Raw genomic sequence first — 19634 nt, forward strand, 5'->3', positions numbered from 1 at the left:
ACTTCTAGCCTTCAGTTTATCCTTGTAATCACTGATAGTCTTATTGCTTAAAGCTGTATTGTCCCTGGAAAGATCCTGCTCCGTGCTAGTGACCAGAGTCTAGCCTTCCTAAGGGCACCATAAATCCACTCTTTTCAAAATACTCCCAGGGAATGGGGCACAAGCCCTTCTAAAAGAAACCATGTCCTTTTCCATTCAGCTACCATCCACAGTCCCCACCATACCCAACTCCTGAACACTCTCCATAGTCTCTTCAATCAGCTTAGGCTTTAGGCTGTTGGGGAAAAAATAAAATAAAAAAGCCCAGGACAGGTTGTTCTGAAGTCACTTCTTTATCCCCTGAGGCAAGAGAACTCAAAGGCAGACACAATCAGTAAAAAACAAACAAACTCAATGGCCCATATTCTTTCCGATTTCTGTAAAGTAGCAAAAATAAGACACAAATTATATTCTGAAAAAAAAATTGTCTTCCTATAACTCGATACAATACGAATTAGCTGGGCCCATTGAAGAGGACTCTGTCTTAGGGGCTGTCCAATGCCTCAAGAGTCTGTTATCTGGTAGTAGAACAAACACAAACAAATTCCTATAACCTAGAGCAGAATGTGGTAAATGCTATGCTGAAGAAAAACTAATCAGTTGATCTAAGGAAGAAATGAAAAATGTTATTTGAGCCAAATATGAGGATTATAACCTGGAAACAGCATCTCAGAAAGCTCAGAGAACTGTTCCACCCTTTAGAAGTGAAGGCACAGGGACTTCCCTGGTGGAGCAGTGGTTAAGAATCCGCCTGCCAATGCAGGGGACACGGGTTCGAGCCCTGGTCCGCGAAGATCCCACATGCCGCGGAGCAACTAAGCTCGTGAGTCACAACTACTGAGCCTGCTCTCCAGAGGCCGTGAGCCACAACTACTGAGCCCGCGTGCCACACCTACTGAAGCCCATGTACTCTAGGGCCTGTGCTTCGCAACAAAAGAAGCCACAGCAATGAGAAGCACGTGCACCTCAACGAGGAGTAGCCCCCGCTCACCACTAGAGAAAGCCCACATGCAGCAACGAAGACCCAACACAGCCAAAAGTAAGTAAATAAAATAAATAAATTTATTAAAAAAGAAAAGTGAAGGCACAGTTAAGTTTCTTGAGACAGAGGGCTGTACTTTAAATGTTGTATTATCGAGTTTACACAATCCAGATCTAAGCCTCATCGTGGCCTCTTATAAGATCAAGAAGAAATGTTATCTTTTCAGTTGTCTTGTTGATGTTAGGAGAATGTTGCTTTTTATAGTTGAGCAGGCATTTCTGCCGACGGGAGGTTTGGCTGATACATAATGCAGATACACAATGCACAGTAGCGGGGAAAGAGGAGGCCAAAGGGCAGAGAAAATTCTTTCTGTTAAAATTTTTCTTGTCTTGCCATAAAATGTGAACTTGATTTCACAGCTACAAGAAAGTGAAAATGAAATTCTATAGAAGCCCAAAGATGGAGAGATTCCCTCTCACTGGGGTACTTCTGAAAGAACTGGTATTTGAGCTGGGCCTGAGAGAAGGAAGAGCTGCTGTTACCCTCAGAAGGGAGGGTACTGGGACAGACCTCATTTTAGGCAGGAGACAGGAAAACAAAGTCAGTGAGGTAGGAAAGTGTTATTTGGCCAGAGCTTAGGGAAGCCTAAGATCTGAATGGAAAATCTGGGTCAGCTTGGGAGGAGAAGGGGGCAGTTAGAGCAGGAGGCGGGCAGGAGATATATGAGGTGTGGTCCCAGCAGGGGCTGGAATGCAGTTCTAACAGACTTATGCAGTCATATAGATTTAGGAATGAACATTAAGAGAAGGATTTGAGGGCTTCCCTGGTGGCGCAGTGGTTGGGAGTCCGCCTGCCGATGAACGGGACGCGGGTTTGTGCCCCCGTCCGGGAAGATCCCGCATGCCGCAGAGCAGCTGGGCCCGTGAGCCATGGCCGCTGAGCCTGCGCGTCCGGAGCCTGTGCTCCGCAACGGGAGAGGCCACAACAGTGAGAGGCCCGCGTACCGCAAAAAAAAAAAAAGAGAAGGATTTGAGTAACTCACAACAGCAATGCCAAGACCCCAACTCCTCAGTCTGATTTTATACAGGCCGGGTAGGAGTGATGGGGTAGTGTTGCTGCTGGGAGAGCATGGTCTACCAACTCCTAATAAGCCCTGAAGAGAAATGCCTGATCCTACCTCTTAGTGACTTTCTGGTCACTTTAGAATATGATAGTTTTGACACCTTTTGTTTTCAACTTTAGGATTTAGCTAGATTCTGGGACAATGAAAAACGCCCACTTGCCTCCTATAAAATAAAGCTATACTTCTGGTGGAAAAATGTTATTCATGGGTTAGAACTGATGAAGGATATTTCCTTATTGGAGGTTTCCTTGGAGAACACTCATAAGTCTATCTGAAAATTCCTGTCTTTGGAGTGATGGGGTATGATACAAGTTTCATTAGTAAGTGAAAGAAAAACAGCTAGAGTTGAACCGTTTAAATTAGTGTTATCATGGGTGAAAATGTGATGGTTGCTATGATCTTTCATTCATTCCTTCATTCATTAACTCGACAACTATCTGTTGACCTCTCAAGTAGTAAACACCTGTTGATTTTATCTGCTTAGCCTCTAGTCTCCCCTTTCCCCTTTCTTCTCATAACAGAATTCTGATTTCCCCTGGTGACCTTGCCCCCAACACTAATCCATTTCATTTGGTGGAACCGGTTCCATCCCTGACTCCAGAGACAAACAGATGACTCAGGCCAGGGCTGAGCTCATATCCTGCTGTCCATAGCGACTTGGTCAGGGATGGGCATATGAGGCAAATCAGAGCCCACATAGCTAAATCCATAAACTTCTATGGAAAGATTGTACCCTTATTCTGCCAAAATTGAAATGGACATTGTAAGCCTGGAGATACTGGGAATCACCTTACACCACAAGGGTAGACTTCGGAGTCAGGAGTGCGGAGAGCAAGGTAAGAGTCCTGAAAAGCTGTTTGAAGCTTTTGACTCCCTTGCCTGAGGACTCCCTGGACTTGACAGTTACATGAGCTCATTTTGTTCAAGTCAGTTGGGTCACATGTTTTCACTTGCAATTGAGTGAGTCCTAATCAAAACAACCTCGAATGCTGGTCTGGTGCCATGGGGTATAACTATGAACATAGTCCCAAAGATTATAACCTGTGCTCTTTCAAATAAGTAGGAATAAAGCACAGCTCGCTCCCAACCTTTGCTGACAGAATAATTAACTGGATCCACCTCGGGAAAATACAACTCTTTACTGTCCCGTTCAGCCTGAGTACCTCCTGAGTATTTATTTTTTAACTATGAAGTCAGGAACCAGTTGACAGATTTCAGACAGGAAAGCCACAGAATCACCATTGCGTTGTTAACTTTCTGTCCCTGCTTAATTGTTTTTCTCTTCTGCCAAAGGTCCAACGTGTCCCGGGCAGAACCAACATCTATTTTGGTTTTCCCGTTGCCTAGCAGTGTGTCCTTGGGTAAACTATTTTATCTACATCTGCCTACATGTCCCCATCTCTGAAATGGGGAGGGGAGAAATAATATCCCTGTCTCACTTTAAAGGATTTCTCTGAAGTGACAATAACATTTTTCTATATATGCAAAAATCCAATAACAGTGCAAGGATAAAAATGTATATTTAAACAGTCCAGGCAAACCTTGTCTTTATTTTCAATTGGCTGAATAGCCTTAGATATAGTGGTATATGCCATCAAATATTTAGCAGACTCTCTTGAGGTAGAGAATTACATACTTTGATTTGTAGTATTGACAGATTGCCACAATGTAACTATTCCCATTATGGCCAATTTTAATCTACCAATCAGCTTGTGAGATTCCTCAATATTAGCTCCCACGGGGCTGTGTGAACCCGGCCCGGCACAATGCTGCTCTGGGACAGCGGTTAACCCTAACCTCACCTGCCTCATTTTCCTCACGTATCAAAAGATTTGTTTGACAATATGCTCACTCAAGTACATTGCATCTTCGTGATTCCATGCTAGCATTACATTTATCAGTTAGATGAATCCTGCATAGACTCATCATAGTCATACTTTCATTCACTGAAAGGTGCATCATAGTGATCTGTTGCTGTAATGACACTTTTTTTCTTATGACATGTCCAGGAGGGCTCTTGGCATGGAAGGCTAATCAATGTTCAATTGCATTAGATTACTTTCTAGCTCTATATTTCTCCCCTTCATGTGCAAGGAATTTTTCTGGTTGCACTTTTAGGTAAATATACCTCCTACTGCATCATATGATATACAGATTTAAATATGTCAAGCAGATGACCATCTCCTTGTATAAGGATATCCTTCAGACTACTGACTTAGGCTTAAGTCAGTGCTCAAAATCCCATTCAGCAGATCTCAGTCTCTGAGATTCTTTACATCTCTTTGTGAATTACTTAAGAAATAAACAAAATGCCCCTCATTAAGCAACCTGAGGCATGTTTTCAAATAGCACATAAAGCCATCACATCCTCAATCATTCAAAAAGTTCAGTGACAAAAGCAAACAAAAACCAAATGTCAGGAACGCATCAGCTTTCGTATGGAGCATGGGCAGAATCCTAAATTGATCATTAGTTTTCTCACGAACACAGGGCTTTTCCTATTTGTGATAAGTAATCTCTGTGTCAAGCTTCTGACAGTTGGAGGCTTCAAGAGAACACATCTGACCCATGAATAGGTGGAAGTGGCTGAATTGAAGTGATGACATCAGGTGACAGCTTCTGCACTCAAGTGGTCCTCTCCAGCCAGGGCAGCTTGCCATGACCTTCCACTATTACCTCATTTTTGGGGGCTGAGTTATCTTGGTCGTTTTGTAATAAAGACATGTCAACTGATATTTGTGAAATGACGTCACATACGTGGTTATTCATTGCAGAATTGTTTGTAACTGTTGAAGGTTGGAAATCACGTCAAAGTCCATCAATAGAGGACTGGTGGACTAAACTATGATACATTCATACAGTGTAATACCACGCAGCCAGCCATCAGTACAAAAGAATGAGTGAACTGTTTGTATTCGGATATGGAAAGATCTTGTAAGTGCACCATATGGACTTTAGAATGCTACCCTGTGTAAACAATGGGGAAAAGTAAATGAGGAAACACAACAGAGTGGTAATATAGATTAGGTTACATGGAGAGAGGAAAACTGAGAGCCTGGGGATTGGATGAAAAAGATACTTTTCACCACAATGCCTTTCATATCGTTTGTATTCTCTATGATAGGAAGTCTTATCTATTCCAGCACACACACACACACACACACACACACACACACACACTTTTCTCCCACATACCCTTTCTTTAAAGAAATAACTTATTGTGGGAAAATACACGTTTACTATTTTAATTATTCATAAATGCCCAATTCAGTCATATCAGACACATTCACGATGCTGTGTACCCACCATCACTATCTATACCCAAATAATTTTCTTCAACCCCAACAGAAACTCTGGACCTGTTAAACCGTAACTCCCATTTCCCCCTACCCCTTAGCCTCTAGTAACCTCTAGGCTACCTTTTTTTCTCTACGAATTGGCCTTTTCTACATATCTTGTATAAGTGGAATCATATATTATTTGTCCTTCCGTGTCTGGCTTATTTCAGTATCCCACATACACTTTTCAAGAAAACATCTATCAACTAGGTAAAGTTGTGAAAGTCTGCAATGTCTTTAGAGAGAACTGACCTTGTGAAATGTGTAGATATGTCTCAGACAAGGTTGCACCAGCGTCTGGTGATTCCTAGAAACCTCACTGTAACTTTTAAAAGGTGAGCTAGTAGCCCAGCTTGCTAACACCTTCCTTGCTCAGAAAATGAAGTGAAATAGCCACCATTTGCCACGAGCCTTGGGAAAGCCTCACACATGGCAGAGCTCTTTAACTGGGGCCTAAAGACCTTCACAGGGTCCAGGAATCTTTTCTGAAATTCTATGCAAAGTTGTTGCGTGTGGGCCTTTCTGGAGAGTTCTTTAGCATTTGAGATTTCTAAGTGGTTGCAGTCAGAAAAAAAAAAAAAAAAAGACTAAGCACCATTGCTAAATGTAATGCTGTCCCTTCCCATGAAACACAGGTAAGAGGCCTTCATTCATCAACCAGTTTGTCCAAGTATATGGTTAATGAACCCACACCAAAAGATAAGCCTCTGACATGGGCCTTGCACATGGCACCATGAAGCTTCTGACTTCTGACCAATAGATCTGTAGGAAAATAAGTTTGTGGTAGTGTTACAGCAGCAGTAGAAAACCAGTACAGTACCTAATTCACAAGGAAGTTTTCTGGAATTCAGTTTGTTAGTACATCTAAACAACTTGTAACAATGCCTAGTATACTGTAAGTACTCAGTAAATGTTCACATCCTTCTCAAAGGTGAGAGGAAGCACAGGTATAATGATGTAAATAATTCTATGACATGGTATAAACACCACAATCAATGGCCTAACCAGAACCATCTTCAAAGGACTTTACTTTCTAATTAAGTTTCCAGAGATAATAAATTCCAAGATTATGACAGATATTCCTAAGAAAATTGCCTAAAGTGGGGGCAGCAAACTCAAATGCACGTGTGGGCTTTGTAGGTAACATGAATAAGGGAAACAGGCAAGCTGGGGATTGCCGCAGATCAGGGAGGCGGCCCCATCCAAGGGGCAGATCCCAGCCCCGTTAAGTGATAGCAGTGAAAACGCAATGCAGGTTCAGTCTTGCCAGATACTTCAAAGTCCATTCCTTCTCCTGTGAAATCTCTGGTTTTTAACTGTTGGAATCCAATTCATATTTAAACACATACAGACCCCCCAAACAATTTTCAGGCTAAACTGATTGTCTATGAGCTGCCCTAGAGCCAGAGACCCTCGGGTTGGTATCTCTGGCCAGTTGGTGAACACATATAAAAGCCCCAAAAGGTAAGCTCCTTTTTTTTTTTTTTTTTTTTTTTTTTTGCGGTACGCGGGCCTCTCATTGTTGTGGCCTCTCCCGTTGTGGAGCACAGGCTCCGGACGCGCAGGCTCAGCAGCCATGGCTCACAGGCCCAGCCGCTCCTCGGCATGTGCGATCTTCCTGGACCGGGGCATGAACCCGTGTCCCCTGCATCGGCAGGCGGACTCTCAACCACTGCACCACCAGGGAAGCCCGGTAAGCTCCTTTTGAATGAAGTTTTTGGCCTTCTTATGTTCTTACATCATAAAAGCATCTTTTGCAATGCTTTTGGTAGTCTGCATGAACCTAAGAAGCCGTGAATTATATGAAATTCTTATGTGAAAGAGAAAGACAACTTCAAATTATGTTCAAATCCACTTTTATTAAAATTATTTGGCAATTCTGGCAGCAGTACAAAGTCTTTGACCACTGGACACATTAGACATGAGTTTATAATTTTGGTTTGTTGTGGGTTTGGGTACCTGTATTTTTCTAAATCTTCTGCCCTTCATTTCATTACCAAATGGCAAAGTGCCTTAAGTTTCTCTATCTACAATACCCTATTATTTATAGAACAGGAATTTGTAAAATAAGATTGAAAAAATAAAATGCACAGATTCAAAAACTTCTCTTCAAAGATTAAGAACATACAAAGTACAATGAAGACATCTACATTTAGTCCTCCAAGTAACAAGGTGGGTGGTTTGATGTCTTGTTTTTATTTATTGCTAATTATAGTTCAGAGACCAGTGTTTCCAAAAACTATAAAAACCTTCATCGACATTCCCAGTATAGTTCCAATGGGTTTAGAGGGTAAAATGAGTGGAGCACTTGATTTGGCCTTTAAAATCACAAGCCTTTTTATCTTTAGTGGGATTTTTTCTTCTACAGTAGCTCAGGGCACTATTTGCTTACTTAATGCCTTATGATTAGCATCTGCCTTATAGTAGATCTAAGTATTGGCCTTGTAAAGTATATTACTGGACAGCAAATGGAAGGAGGGCTTCCTGTCCAAGGCAAAACTTTCACCGGACCTTAAAGTAAAACCTCAGAGGGTCTGGTGCTCCTTAGTTGTTCTCCAGTGATCCTGAAGTTGTCTGTAAGAAAGAAAAAAAGAAAGCTGTGTAAGAATCTTTACATGAGACATTTCTGCTTGTTCTAAGTAGTCCTGCTTTTCTGGCAGTATATGAAAATCCACTGCATGGCAATGGAGCCCTGTTGTTTCCTTCCTGTGATAAGAGTATCTCTTGGGGCTCGTAATGCTGGAAATAAGCAGAGCAATCACTTGAGAAAATTCTGCCCTAGCTTCTTTCAAAGGCTGTACTTTCATAAGACTGATAAGGATGTTCAGTCTTTGTTTTCATGCATTGTGTATTTCTGGGCATTCCCATGACTAACTAAAGACCATTCCCCCAAAGGGCCAATTTATTTCAGTGATAGAAGATTGCCACACCATATTATTTTTGGTTGCCATCACTACTCAAAGACAAAGCAACTTGGCAATCAAAACAGGCAAGTTTCTTTATTTATTATTATCAGAATAGGGTCTCAACTTTGCAAAGGTTAACTATGTAAGTTATTTGTGTTATCTCAGCAAACTGGAACTATGAACATTAAGTCATAGTAGTAGCAGTTTTATCAATATAGTTCTCACTCTTATTTCCCTAATAAATGAAGAGAAAATATTTTCTTTAGGAATAAGCATACAGTTTGAAATTTTGAATAAGCAATTCTTTGCATCTAATTTAAGTATTATTTTATAAATTGAAAATATAGTCTCCAAAGTTAAAGAAAATAATAGAATATAATGGGCCTTTTCTCCAAGTTAAGACTTATCTCTCCAAAGTTAAAGAAAATAATAGAATATAATGGGCCTTTTCTCCAAGTTAAGACTTATCTCAAGAATACTTAAAAATACTTAAAACTTAAGATATTTAAATAATACCTAGAACAAAAAAGCAATGCATCAGTGTAATGCTGCCAACCCACAAAGCATTTAAACACAGGAGAGAGAAATTATACTTACAAATGGAGTCCTGATTCCAAATTTGCTATGGAATGTCATGGTGACTTTGTTTTTATGTCCTGTTCTTTGATCAAAGGCATGGCACGTATCAAAAGGCGGACTGTACAAGTGAAGGCTCACGGCAGGTTCTGTATGGCTAATATTCTCTACTCGATGTAAGCCAATGGAATCTAAACAATATTGAAGAGGGATGGGTAGATGAAGGAGCTTAGATGCTAGCTGTAGGTAAAAATCTGGTCAATTACCCAAGATCCTAAATCAACTGATACATATGAATTATTAAAAGTTAGTTAGAATTGAACTTCCAGTTAAAAATAGTAAATGACACGCATTCTGCTTTCTCCTAAAAACTTCCCTACAACTGCAGTAAAAGAATAAAAAAGACATCAACATACAAAGATAAAGGGAAAAGAAAAAACTCTTTTATTAAAGTTTAAAAAAAATCTTTAAAAATTTGAAAGCTTAGAAGTAGATGGATGGCTTTGCAGAGGAGAGAAAGCTAAATCCTCAGCTACCCTTGGAGATGGCCAAGAAATAACCTGATTTATATCCTGAAACTAACAAACAGCTCAGGAACTGGCAGCACATGTACTTTCTGAAATGAAGGTGAACATGGGCTATAAATACAAGAACTGGTTGAAGCCTATTTAAGTTTCGTCACAAAGCTTTTTCACCACCTCACCTTCCCTCCATCCCTGGTAGAAATTAGAGATCTATTCTCTAGAAAGAGTACAACAGATAAACTCAGGACTGGTGGATGCCTGGTGAAAAACAGGTGACTTAAGTGAAAATTTACACACTGAGTGGTAAGATCTCCACTTTCTTCATCACACGGCTGCCAGAATGCTGCCAGACAGGAATTTCTTCTCCAGGCAGGAGATGGGAAGCAGCTTCTCTGAGAATCTGATCAGCTCAAGAAAAAAGTCCTGAGGATATCACCACTGATTGTTCCTCGAGGAAAAGATTTACCAGACGATCCTAGAGTGAAGTCCAGTTGACAGACACCATCCATGTTTGAAAGCTACCAATTAACTTTTTTGTCTCTGGTTTTTAAATATTAGCACATACTCAAGGCCATCACACATGTGAGCAGAGCCTCTAGAATAAAAGAGGCCAGAGCAACCTGAAAAAAAGGCAACATGAAATAGACACTACTCAAGAGAAGCCTTAAAAAAACAAAACCAAAAACTTATCATTAATATCTTCACAGACCTAAGAGGAAGGGAATTCTCTAGCAGGCCAGTGGTTAGGATTTGGAGCTTTCACTGCTATGGCATGGGTTCAATCCCTGGTCAGGGAACTAAGATCCCTGCAAGCCACAGAGCGTGGCCAAAAAAAAGAAAAAAAAAAAAGAGATGAGGAAAATACTATATTAAAAGGACTAGAGAATAAAAAGAGCTTTTAGAAATATAAAGATGATAGCAGAAATAAAATTCCGAATAGAAGGGTTGGAAGAAAAAGCTGACAAAGACTCAAAGAACAAAGGGCCAAAGATAGAACATAGGAAAGATTAAAAAAACCCAAAAAACTAGAGGACTAGTTCAGGAGGTTTAATATCTGATCAACAGTAGTTTCAGAAACAGAACAACAACAACAAAATCAAAGAAACAACTTGAGAATATTTTCTTGAATTGAAGGACATGAATTTCTAGATTGTAAGAACCTACTGAGCTTCCACCACAATGAGTGTCATGAAACAAACTGCATCACTGTGATACTGGGGACAGAGAAAAGACACCCAAAGAGAAGTCCCCAAAAGTTTCTAGAGAGAAAAAATAGGATTCATACATAGTAAGATTCAAAAATCAGAATGGTACCAACCAGGCTTTGAACAAGAAGAATGGAAACTGAAAGACAAAAGGTTACCTTCATAGTTCTGAGAGAAAATGACTGCCAGGTCATGATTTCATATCCAGCTAAATTATCTATCAAGTTGCAAGGGTTGTATATAGAGATTTTTAGATATAAGAGGTCTCAGAAATTTACTTTCCATGAACCCTTTCTCATAGGGCTGTTGGGGGATATGTTCCACCAAAACAAGGCCACGAACCCAAGACAAAGCAGACGAGACCAGGAAACAAGGGGATAAGCACCAGGAGAAAGTAAATGGAAAGCCTGGATGATGTGAGGGGACCACAGGATGAGCCCTGGCCAACCAATCCACACTGAAGGAAGTCAAAAGGCCTGGGGGAGATGCCTTCAAGAAGATTAAAATAAACAAAATACTTGATTTTTATAACTATGTTGATAAGAAATTTATATAGTAAGGAGAGAGTTGGAAGATTAATCAAGGAAGGAATTCAGTGTATTAGTGTAGTTAGTATAGGCACCTAATTTGGCCTTATGCTTTACGATCTAGCTCCATGAGCTTGCATGACAAAGAAGAGCAAAGCCCAGAAGCAGACGACTTTGGTTCTACTCCCAGCTAGACTGACTACCATTGAACAACTCAGAACTTCTTGGATCTTCTGTCTTCGTCATTTAAAAAAATGGGGCCTGGGCTTCCCTGGTGGCGCAGTGGTTGAGAGTCCGCCTGCCGATGCAGGGGACAGGGGTTCGTGCCCTGGTCCGGGAAGATTCCACATGCCGCGGAGCGGCTGGGCCCGTGAGCCATGGCCGCTGAGTCTGCGCGTCCGGAGCCTGTGCTCCGCAACGGGAGAGGCCACACAGTGAGAGGCCCGCGTACCGCAAAAAAACAAAAACAAAAAATGGGGCCTAATTCTCAGATCTGCAAACTCTTTGATTCTATAGCCTACTGCTTTTATAATACACTGGCTTGCTTTTGAACAAAAGTTAAACATTCTGAAGAACTGACTGCCCTTTATACAAACAACTTTTTTTCCTCCAATTGCACCTCCAATAGACCACCCAATGCAAGAAAAGATCCCACAAAAACAAGTCACCCACCCTTTAGAAGTTCCCAAAGCTCACGTCTGATCCCTAAATGTTAGTAATCCCAGCATTATTATTATTATTATGTCTTTGCCTCCTTTTCCTTTATGCCAATGATGTACTGTCACAGTAATATCGGACTTTTCTTGGTGATACTTAGGGATGCCAGCTTGGTTGAGGCAATGTTCACCTTCTGCCTATTACAATAAGTAACTTGATCTCCTTGCCCCACTCTCCCTTTCTTCCACCCTATGACGCATATTGCTACTGGATTAATCAAGATATTCCTGAACAAAATTCTGCTGACCAAAGAAAGTTTTTACTTTAAGCTAGTCTTGGAGGCTAAGGCCCTGATCTTACTTTACTCTCCTACTACTCCTATCCAAGCCCATTCATCTTCCCCTCCGGCTAGACCGTTCCTGCATAGTCTTCATTCTTTGCAACGTTTGAATGAACAACATTCTTTGAACATGGGTTGTGCCTTCACCCATGTTCTCTCTTGTACTTGAAACACCTTTCCCCCCCTAATCACTATCCACATCTAGCCCTCCTCCTGCATCTGTAAAAAATCAAAGGTTACAAGTTGGTGGCTTTTGAGTAATGCATCTACAGAAATATTTCACCTGTCCTATCGAGTATTTTACTGATTGGCAAAATTTCCCATAACGATCAGAATTTCCCACCTTTATGGAAAAAGAAGTCAGGACGATCTCACTGGAGCTGGGTGACCACGTTGTCCCTTTAGACAGGGCAGCTTGCATACCAGTTCCCACAGCCTAGTTCCGGCCTGCATCACTCACTCACTTTACCTGCTTGGCTCCTATAGACTTTTGCATTGAAGACCCTTAAAAAAAAATCTTAGGTGTTCTCCAAGATCTAATGTAGCTTTACAATGACTCTATGACTAGCTGAAAGTTATTACTCTGAAAGGCTTTTGGCTTGTGAGCAGTACCAGCAATCTTGTTCTTAGAAATCTGGTGTGCCTGCTATATACAGCAACCCTCAAATAAGAGTCTCCTACCACCTGAGAAACTAACTCCTTTGTTACGTGAATGGGGGAAAAACTTCCTATACAATCTGACTTCTGTAACTGACTTGCATTCTTAAACTAACTGAACAAATTTAGGCCAAGTATCAAGGCCAATACTGAACGTTAAGATCTGAGAAGAACGAACCTGCTTTGCCAGAAAAACCTCTGTAATATTTTGTTTTATATAAGTGGGATAGCATCCCAACTAAGACTATGGGCTTTGGCATCAAATTCTTTGGGTTCAAATCCTGAGTGACCTTGGACAGGTTATTTAATCTTCCTATGTGTTGGCAATTTCATCTGTAAATGGGAATAATATAAAAAGTTATCTCAGGACTTTCCTGGTGGTACAGTGGTTAAGAATCCGCCTACCAATGCAGGGGACACGGATTCGATCCCTGGTAGGGGAAGATCCCACATGCCTCAGAGCAACTAAGCCCGTGCACCACCAACTACTGAGCCCATGTGCCTAGAGCCCGTGCTCCACAACAAGAGAAGCCACCACAATGAGAAGCCCACTCGCCGCAACTAGAGAAAGCTTGCACATAGCAACAAAGACCCAACACAGCCAAAAATAAATAAATTAATTATAAAAAGTTATCTCATGGAAGCTTTAAGGAGCTTTTTGGAAAGTTACTAAGTCCTTTAGGAACACAGATGTTAATCACTGCCTCTACTGAAGAGCATTTGGCTCTCCTATATCACATTTAGAAGAAAGAATGAATTCTTTGTAAGAGATCTAGAAATCATTGCTAAATAATGTGCTTCAAAAAGTTTCTCTTGAGAATACTCTTTTTAAAGTAAGCTGTATGCACTTTAGTAAAACAGGGACTAGCTAGCATTCTTAATCAGTTTCGGAACATTTCTTTACATTTTCTAATGAAAGACTAACACTTCCAACTTGGCCTCATGCCTTTATTAAAAGACTCTACTTATGTAAATTCATGTTCGATTCTAACTGTCCTAAGACTTGGTAGGTAAATGACTCTTCAGTGGACACTAACCTGCATGCATATGTTTTTAATAAGTGATTCCAATCCACATGCAAAGCTTTAAAAAGACAAAACCCACTGCTTTTAGATCACTTCCTAAGCAGATGAAATCATGACTCCACGATCCAGGTTCTATTGCACACATATAAGCAAGCAATATTTCAAGTGGGAGTTCAAGGTTTTTCCCACTTGTTGTTAGAAAAATTGGATGTTACCGTTGATGTAGGCACACTGGTTTTCCCTCAAGATTCTTTCAGACTTCTTGATCATCTCATTGGATTTTTTGTCAGGCCAGGCAAATAATGTCTCCTTTAGATTTCCCTGCAGCATCTTCAGAAAGCAGTGGGAGTCAGTGTGATCGTGGATACTGCTATATATACACAAAATGACAACTAAACTCAGTAGATGGTCCAGAACCCACACTTGTAACAATCTGTCCAGAGCTTACAGCTGCCAACTGTCAATAGGACGTCTCCCAGGCCAATATCCATTTCAGCTGGAGTTTTAAATGCCGTCAATTTATAATTCAACATTATTCAGGGCAAAGTAATAAAATACTGTCTTCCATATCAATGCATATAAGGGGTACAGTTTTGACCCATACCCTTACAGAAGAACAATTCATCTTTTTAAACCTTGTTGTAATACTCCTTTGATAACAGAAACACAAAACCAGTAATCATTTATCTTCTCCAAAATATAGCTTTTAATAACTCAATTAAGCTGGGCTAGAACTTGACTTAAAAACTACATTACAGAAATTTTAGAGCGGATAAAAATCCTTTATCTGTAACTGCATCACAATGAGAAGATCACATAACAGTGTTTTTTCCCCAGGCTTTTTCTTTTTTCTCCTTCCTCTGGGGGACAAAAGGTATGCACATGTGTGTTAGCAGCCGAAAATTATACTATAAAGCATATGAAATGTTAATATTTTATACATTTAGAGTATCCTATCTGTGATTCCCTCCCAATATTGATGGGAGAAAAAAAGCAAATTGGATCTGGGGAAAGAATTTATTCCTATAATCTTAAATAGTATTTAAGTTTATTATGTAGTATTAGCTATAGGGTTGATTAAAAAATATGAACCTGTATATACTATAGCATGTACTTCATATGTTGAATTCTGTTACCCCATATATGTATCATGAGAACTTGTTTTCTAATTCACAGAGCCTTGTTCTACTCCTGACATATAATCTGCTTTCAAGAAATATTGAGAGAATGAAAACAACCTCATTCTATGTAAGTAAATGCACTCTATAGACCTAACTTTCCAAAATCTTGTAAATTCATGTTTACTTTTTCCCCACCAAAAATGGGTCCGGATTATTGGCTTTTTTTTTTTTTTTTTTTTTTACCATTCTCAAGAGACTGAGAAGGATCTGCTTAAAGAGGTAACAATACTTGACTGGTAGTAAGTTAAGACTTGCAAATGTATAAACTAAGGAAAAATTAAGGAACCATGTTTCAAGAATTGGTATTAGTCTAAGTTGTCTTATCTTCTGTATACAGAAAATAAACAATTAGCTTGAAGTAGAAAGAAATTTTCTGAATTTGTGATTTGCTTTTCTAGCTCCAAATCTGGATGCTTTGGTCTTTGGTCTGACAATTGTTTACACACTTCAAAGCACCACAAAGGTCAAGTTTTAGCACAACTTCATAGAAAGTTTAACTCCACAGAACACAGAGAGATTAAATTAAGCTGGTTACTTACCTCGACCTCCTTTGATTTACTACTCATTTTGGGGGAAGGTCTGTCATAATACATGGTATATGCTAAACCCCTCACGCTAATTCCCATGAGAATTTTTGCTGGGATTAGGGGACATTGTGAACAAATAATTACAACATGCAATTTGTTAGTGCTCACAAGGCACGTGGCCAGCCTGGCACTGTACTTTTCACATGCTGGAATAAATACTGAATAAATATCTGAATGAATAGTTGTATTACCTGCCATGTCCTTCGCCCCAACATAGAATCATGAGATTAAATTTTCCATTTCCTTGATCCACAAGATTTCGGGTATATCTGAAAAGAACGTTTTCAAAAGTTTGAATTTGGTCGATGAGACAAACACAGGGAAAAATAAGTGTGTCATACAGTATCATTCATTTACAAATGCTAATATTTTTACCTAGAAGCAACTTTAAATGTGGTTGTCTAATTAGAAATCGAGCACAAATGAAAGCAAATATTTTTTCACAGTTCATTTAGACATTTTTGTATTTTGAATCACTGTGTTTATAACTGCTCAGTTCTAATTAATGGCACGAAAAAGGTAAGAGAAAAAAATTAAATTCCTTGAGTCTCCATGTGACAGCCTCAAACTGATAAAAAGAATAAAAATTTCTCACAGAAAGCATTTTCAAAGTGCACTACTGCTCTAGGCAAGAATGTTGGCTATTGTCTTTTTCCCCCCTCCCTGTAGCTAAACCAGAATTTGAGAAACAAGGTTTCATTAAATAGCTGTTCTAGAATTCTCCTTAGTTTTACTAGACTCCAGACACAAGCGACATCCACGTTCAAAAGCATCATGATGAAACGTCCTCCACAAATAGAGCGGGCGTTGACCTAAGTACCAGAACAAAAGCGACTACACTTGGGAAGTAAAATAACACTGTAAACCTTTTACAATGAGGAGAAATTAGTAATTAGCCCCCAGAAATCCCAAACCAAAACAACCACATCCACACCATCCCCCACCCCCTCCAAAAAATCAACTTTAAAGTTTCTATTGGTCCCACAGGTACTCTTGACACCATCTAATTAACAAAGTTCGATAATTATGACGTACATTTAGACTATTATTTTTTAAACTTTTTATTGGAGCACAGTTGCTTTACAATGCTGTGTTAGTTTCTACTGTACAGCAAAGTGGATCAGTTATACGTATACATATATCCCCTCTTTTTGGATTTCCTTCCCATTTAGGTCACCACAGAGCATTGAGTAGAGTTCCCTGTGTTATACAGTAGGTTCTCATTAGTTATCTCTTTTATACATGGTAGTGTATATATGTCAATCCCAATCTCCCAGTTCATCCCCCCCGCCTCCCGGCCCTTTCCCCCTTGGTATCCAGGCGTTTGATCTCTACGATAGACTAATTTTTAAGGAAAGGAATCTTTACTCCTTTTGTTTGTTCACATGGTCATCTGTTCACTTATGTCCCACATGCCCCTTTGCTCCCCTGCGCTGGAGGCCAGGTGCTGGCAGAGTAGGATCACTGAGAGAGTTGATTAGTAAGTGCTTTTTAGATATCAGTTATCCTTACTTTGGAGCCCTTTTAAGGACCTAGCAGGCAGCTGTGCACACAGCCTTTAATTCACAGTAAATGGTTCCTGTACCAGGGATCCTACTTTTCCCTCCTCCAGCCCTAGGGTCTTGCTTCTCTGGGGCTTCTTCCAGACAATTTACTGCTTGGCCCCCAGTGGAACATATTTTGTCTTGATTCTTCTGCACTGGCCTTCCCAAGGTCAGAGATCAGATTCCTTCACAGTACTAGGACACTTATTACATGCGCAAAATACTACCACATTGATTTCTGCTCTCCCATCTCCCTCCCTCCCTACTCCAACTGCCCGCCTAGGAGTGCACCCATTATTTTACTGAGCTGTGCTTCAGAAACCTGTGGAATAGGTCAATCCAAAGGTTTCAAGTGGTTTAGAGCTTGTCAATCAAGATAAATTCAAGGCCCCTGGAAATGCCCTTGTTCTATAGATTAAAAGCCTATACAGCATACCCTGCTTAATTAATTTCACTTGGTCAGTAATAAATCTAGGCAGAAGAAAACTATTATGGCTACCTTGTGTCTACAGGGGGTTTAGCAGTGGTTTAGAGTGTGGGCTCTAGAATAATGCTAATTTGAATCTTGGAGCCGCTAAGGAACATTAGTATGACCTTGTGCAGGTAATCCAACCTTTTCATTGCCTACTATTTCTCACCTGTAAAACAGGGATAAGAATGGTACCTATCTCAGAGCTGTTGTGAGGTTAGCAGTTAATACATGTGTCAAGTGATTGTAAGAGTACTAGAGCCCATAACAAGCCCTCAATTACTTGGAGCTAATGGCAAAATTACTCTGGTAGCTTTATGGGCAGCCACAGAAGGATAGGAACCAAAGGAATTTCCTAGAACCACTTGCAAGTGGAAAACAGGATCCTAAGTAGACTTCACTTTTCTATTTCAGTTCCTAAAGTACAAATGAAACAGCCCTTGGCGACAAAACTTTACCAAACACACTGTATATGCAGACGTAAAGTGACTAACTGAAACGGCTTCAAAGGAAAGCTTCATCTTTTCTTATTCTTCTCTTTCAACTATGCTCCCTTCCCTGACCTCATCACAACCAACCATTAAGACTGAAGCGCTGGTTACCCTTCGGAAAAGAAACCCTCATTCTTCAGGGTGATTAAATTTTACTTCTCTCCCCAGAGGATTGGTAGGCTGTTTCATTTTTTATTTAATCTCCAAGCCAAGGCATCTCACTCAAGCACCTCTGAGGAGCAGGGGTCTCCAATTTACATTCCAGACCCTCAGATCTAAGGATAAGGAAAAGCATATTGCTTGGGGGCTGAAAGAAAAGCACTCGTTTATTTCGAGAACCTGACAGTGGGTTTAAATAAACCCCCAGCCCGGGGAGTCCAACTGGTTTGGGAAAGGGGGCATCATAAACTGAAAAACAGCAGCTGACAACCCCAAGTCGTTATTTTGTATTAACAAAAATGCCTGTTGGCAGACGCCTGCTTGCAAGCGACCGAGGGAGAAGTGATGGAGAATTGGTGTCGTTTAACTGCGTCCTCCACCGTCACCCTTTTCTCCGGACCGCTGTTGGAGTGCTCTCCTGATAACACCCCGGTTAGTCCAGACAGCCAGAGTCTGAGGGCATCCAGACACCGGGGTCTCCCCGCATCTCCTCCATATTCTAGGCTAGCGACGGCTCCGCTTGCGGGGTGGGGGGGATGCGGGTGGCAGAAGGAGTGGCCGTTCGGAAGCCGAGGGGCTGATCAACAAGAAAAGAACAGAAAACTTGCACCGCTCGGCGGCCTCCCCTCTGGGAGCCTGACGCAGTCTCCTGCCAGTGGGACACGCCTTCGGCCCAAAGCGCCGAACGCCCGCCCCGGCGTTCGCGGACGAGGAGGCGCGGCGCTGGAGTGCGGGAGACGGCCGGGAGCACTGGGAGGGTGGGCGCTGCGGGCGCCGGGCGGCCCGCGCTCTCCGGGAGTCAAGACCCGCTCCCCACGCGCCCGCGCCGGCGCCCGCTCGGACTCAAGAGTCGGCGCCGGAGAGTCTCGGCGATCAGGGCGAAAGCACGCTCACCTGTACTGGTCGAACTTGGCGTACACTGCCCACTCGGCGGGGCTGCTCTCGTAGGCTTCCAAGACGGCCTGCACCTCCTCCACATTGACCTCCTCGCCGGCGAAGAGCTGGTGCAGGATGCGGATCAGATCGGCCAGGGTGCGTGGCTTTAGCACCTCGGTCCGCTCCATCCCTTGCGGACTGGCGGCGCGCGTCTCGCTGCTGGGCTGCGACGGAGGAGCTGAGTGAGCCGAGGAGCCAGGGGCGAGAGTTCCTAGCTGCTAGCCAGACAGTTACACACAGCCACGAAGCCCCCAAATGCACGAGTGCCACAGCGTAAAGAAACCCCCGCCAAGATACCCACCGTGGCGGATCAGAGTACGGGCCGCGCACACAAATCTGGACCAAACCTGCTGGGTTCGGCCTCCCCG

General features: G+C 41.5%; 1 protein-coding gene across 3 annotated transcripts; it reads right to left on the minus strand.

Moving 5' to 3' along the window:
• Window positions 1-7321: 7321 nt before the first annotated feature.
• CDO1 (cysteine dioxygenase type 1) lies at window positions 7322-19634 on the minus strand. Of its 3 annotated transcripts, none has more exons than XM_029217849.1 (6): window positions 19568-19634; window positions 19225-19430; window positions 15859-15936; window positions 14115-14269; window positions 8986-9155; window positions 7322-8056 (listed from the first exon to the last, which is right to left on the minus strand). In XM_029217849.1, exons 2-6 carry the CDS (start codon window positions 19392-19394, stop codon window positions 8027-8029), a joined length of 603 nt encoding a protein of 200 aa, XP_029073682.1. In that variant the 5' UTR covers window positions 19395-19430; window positions 19568-19634; the 3' UTR covers window positions 7322-8026. The 3 variants fall into 3 exon arrangements, with proteins under 3 accessions (XP_029073682.1, XP_029073683.1, XP_029073681.1); XM_029217850.1 differs by having other exon boundaries at window positions 19225-19425; window positions 19568-19600; XM_029217848.1 differs by having other exon boundaries at window positions 19225-19600.

The sequence above is a fragment of the Monodon monoceros genome, unplaced genomic scaffold (genome assembly GCF_005190385.1).
Source record: "Monodon monoceros isolate NGI ecotype Baffin Bay Population unplaced genomic scaffold, NGI_Narwhal_1 Super_Scaffold_12, whole genome shotgun sequence".
NCBI classification, from domain to species: Eukaryota; Metazoa; Chordata; class Mammalia; order Artiodactyla; family Monodontidae; genus Monodon; species Monodon monoceros.

Excerpts from the sequence above, each read along its gene's own strand:
- CDO1 (XM_029217849.1), bottom strand. The coding sequence starts at position 19,394 with ATGGAGCGGACCGAGGTGCTAAAGCCACGCACCCTGGCCGATCTGATC. Across the intron at positions 9,156-14,114 it reads CCAGTGTGCCTACATCAACG|ATTCCATTGGCTTACATCGA; the intron begins GTAACATCCAAT and ends AATATTGTTTAG. Across the intron at positions 8,057-8,985 it reads TTGGAATCAGGACTCCATTT|ACAACTTCAGGATCACTGGA; the intron begins GTAAGTATAATT and ends TCTTTCTTACAG.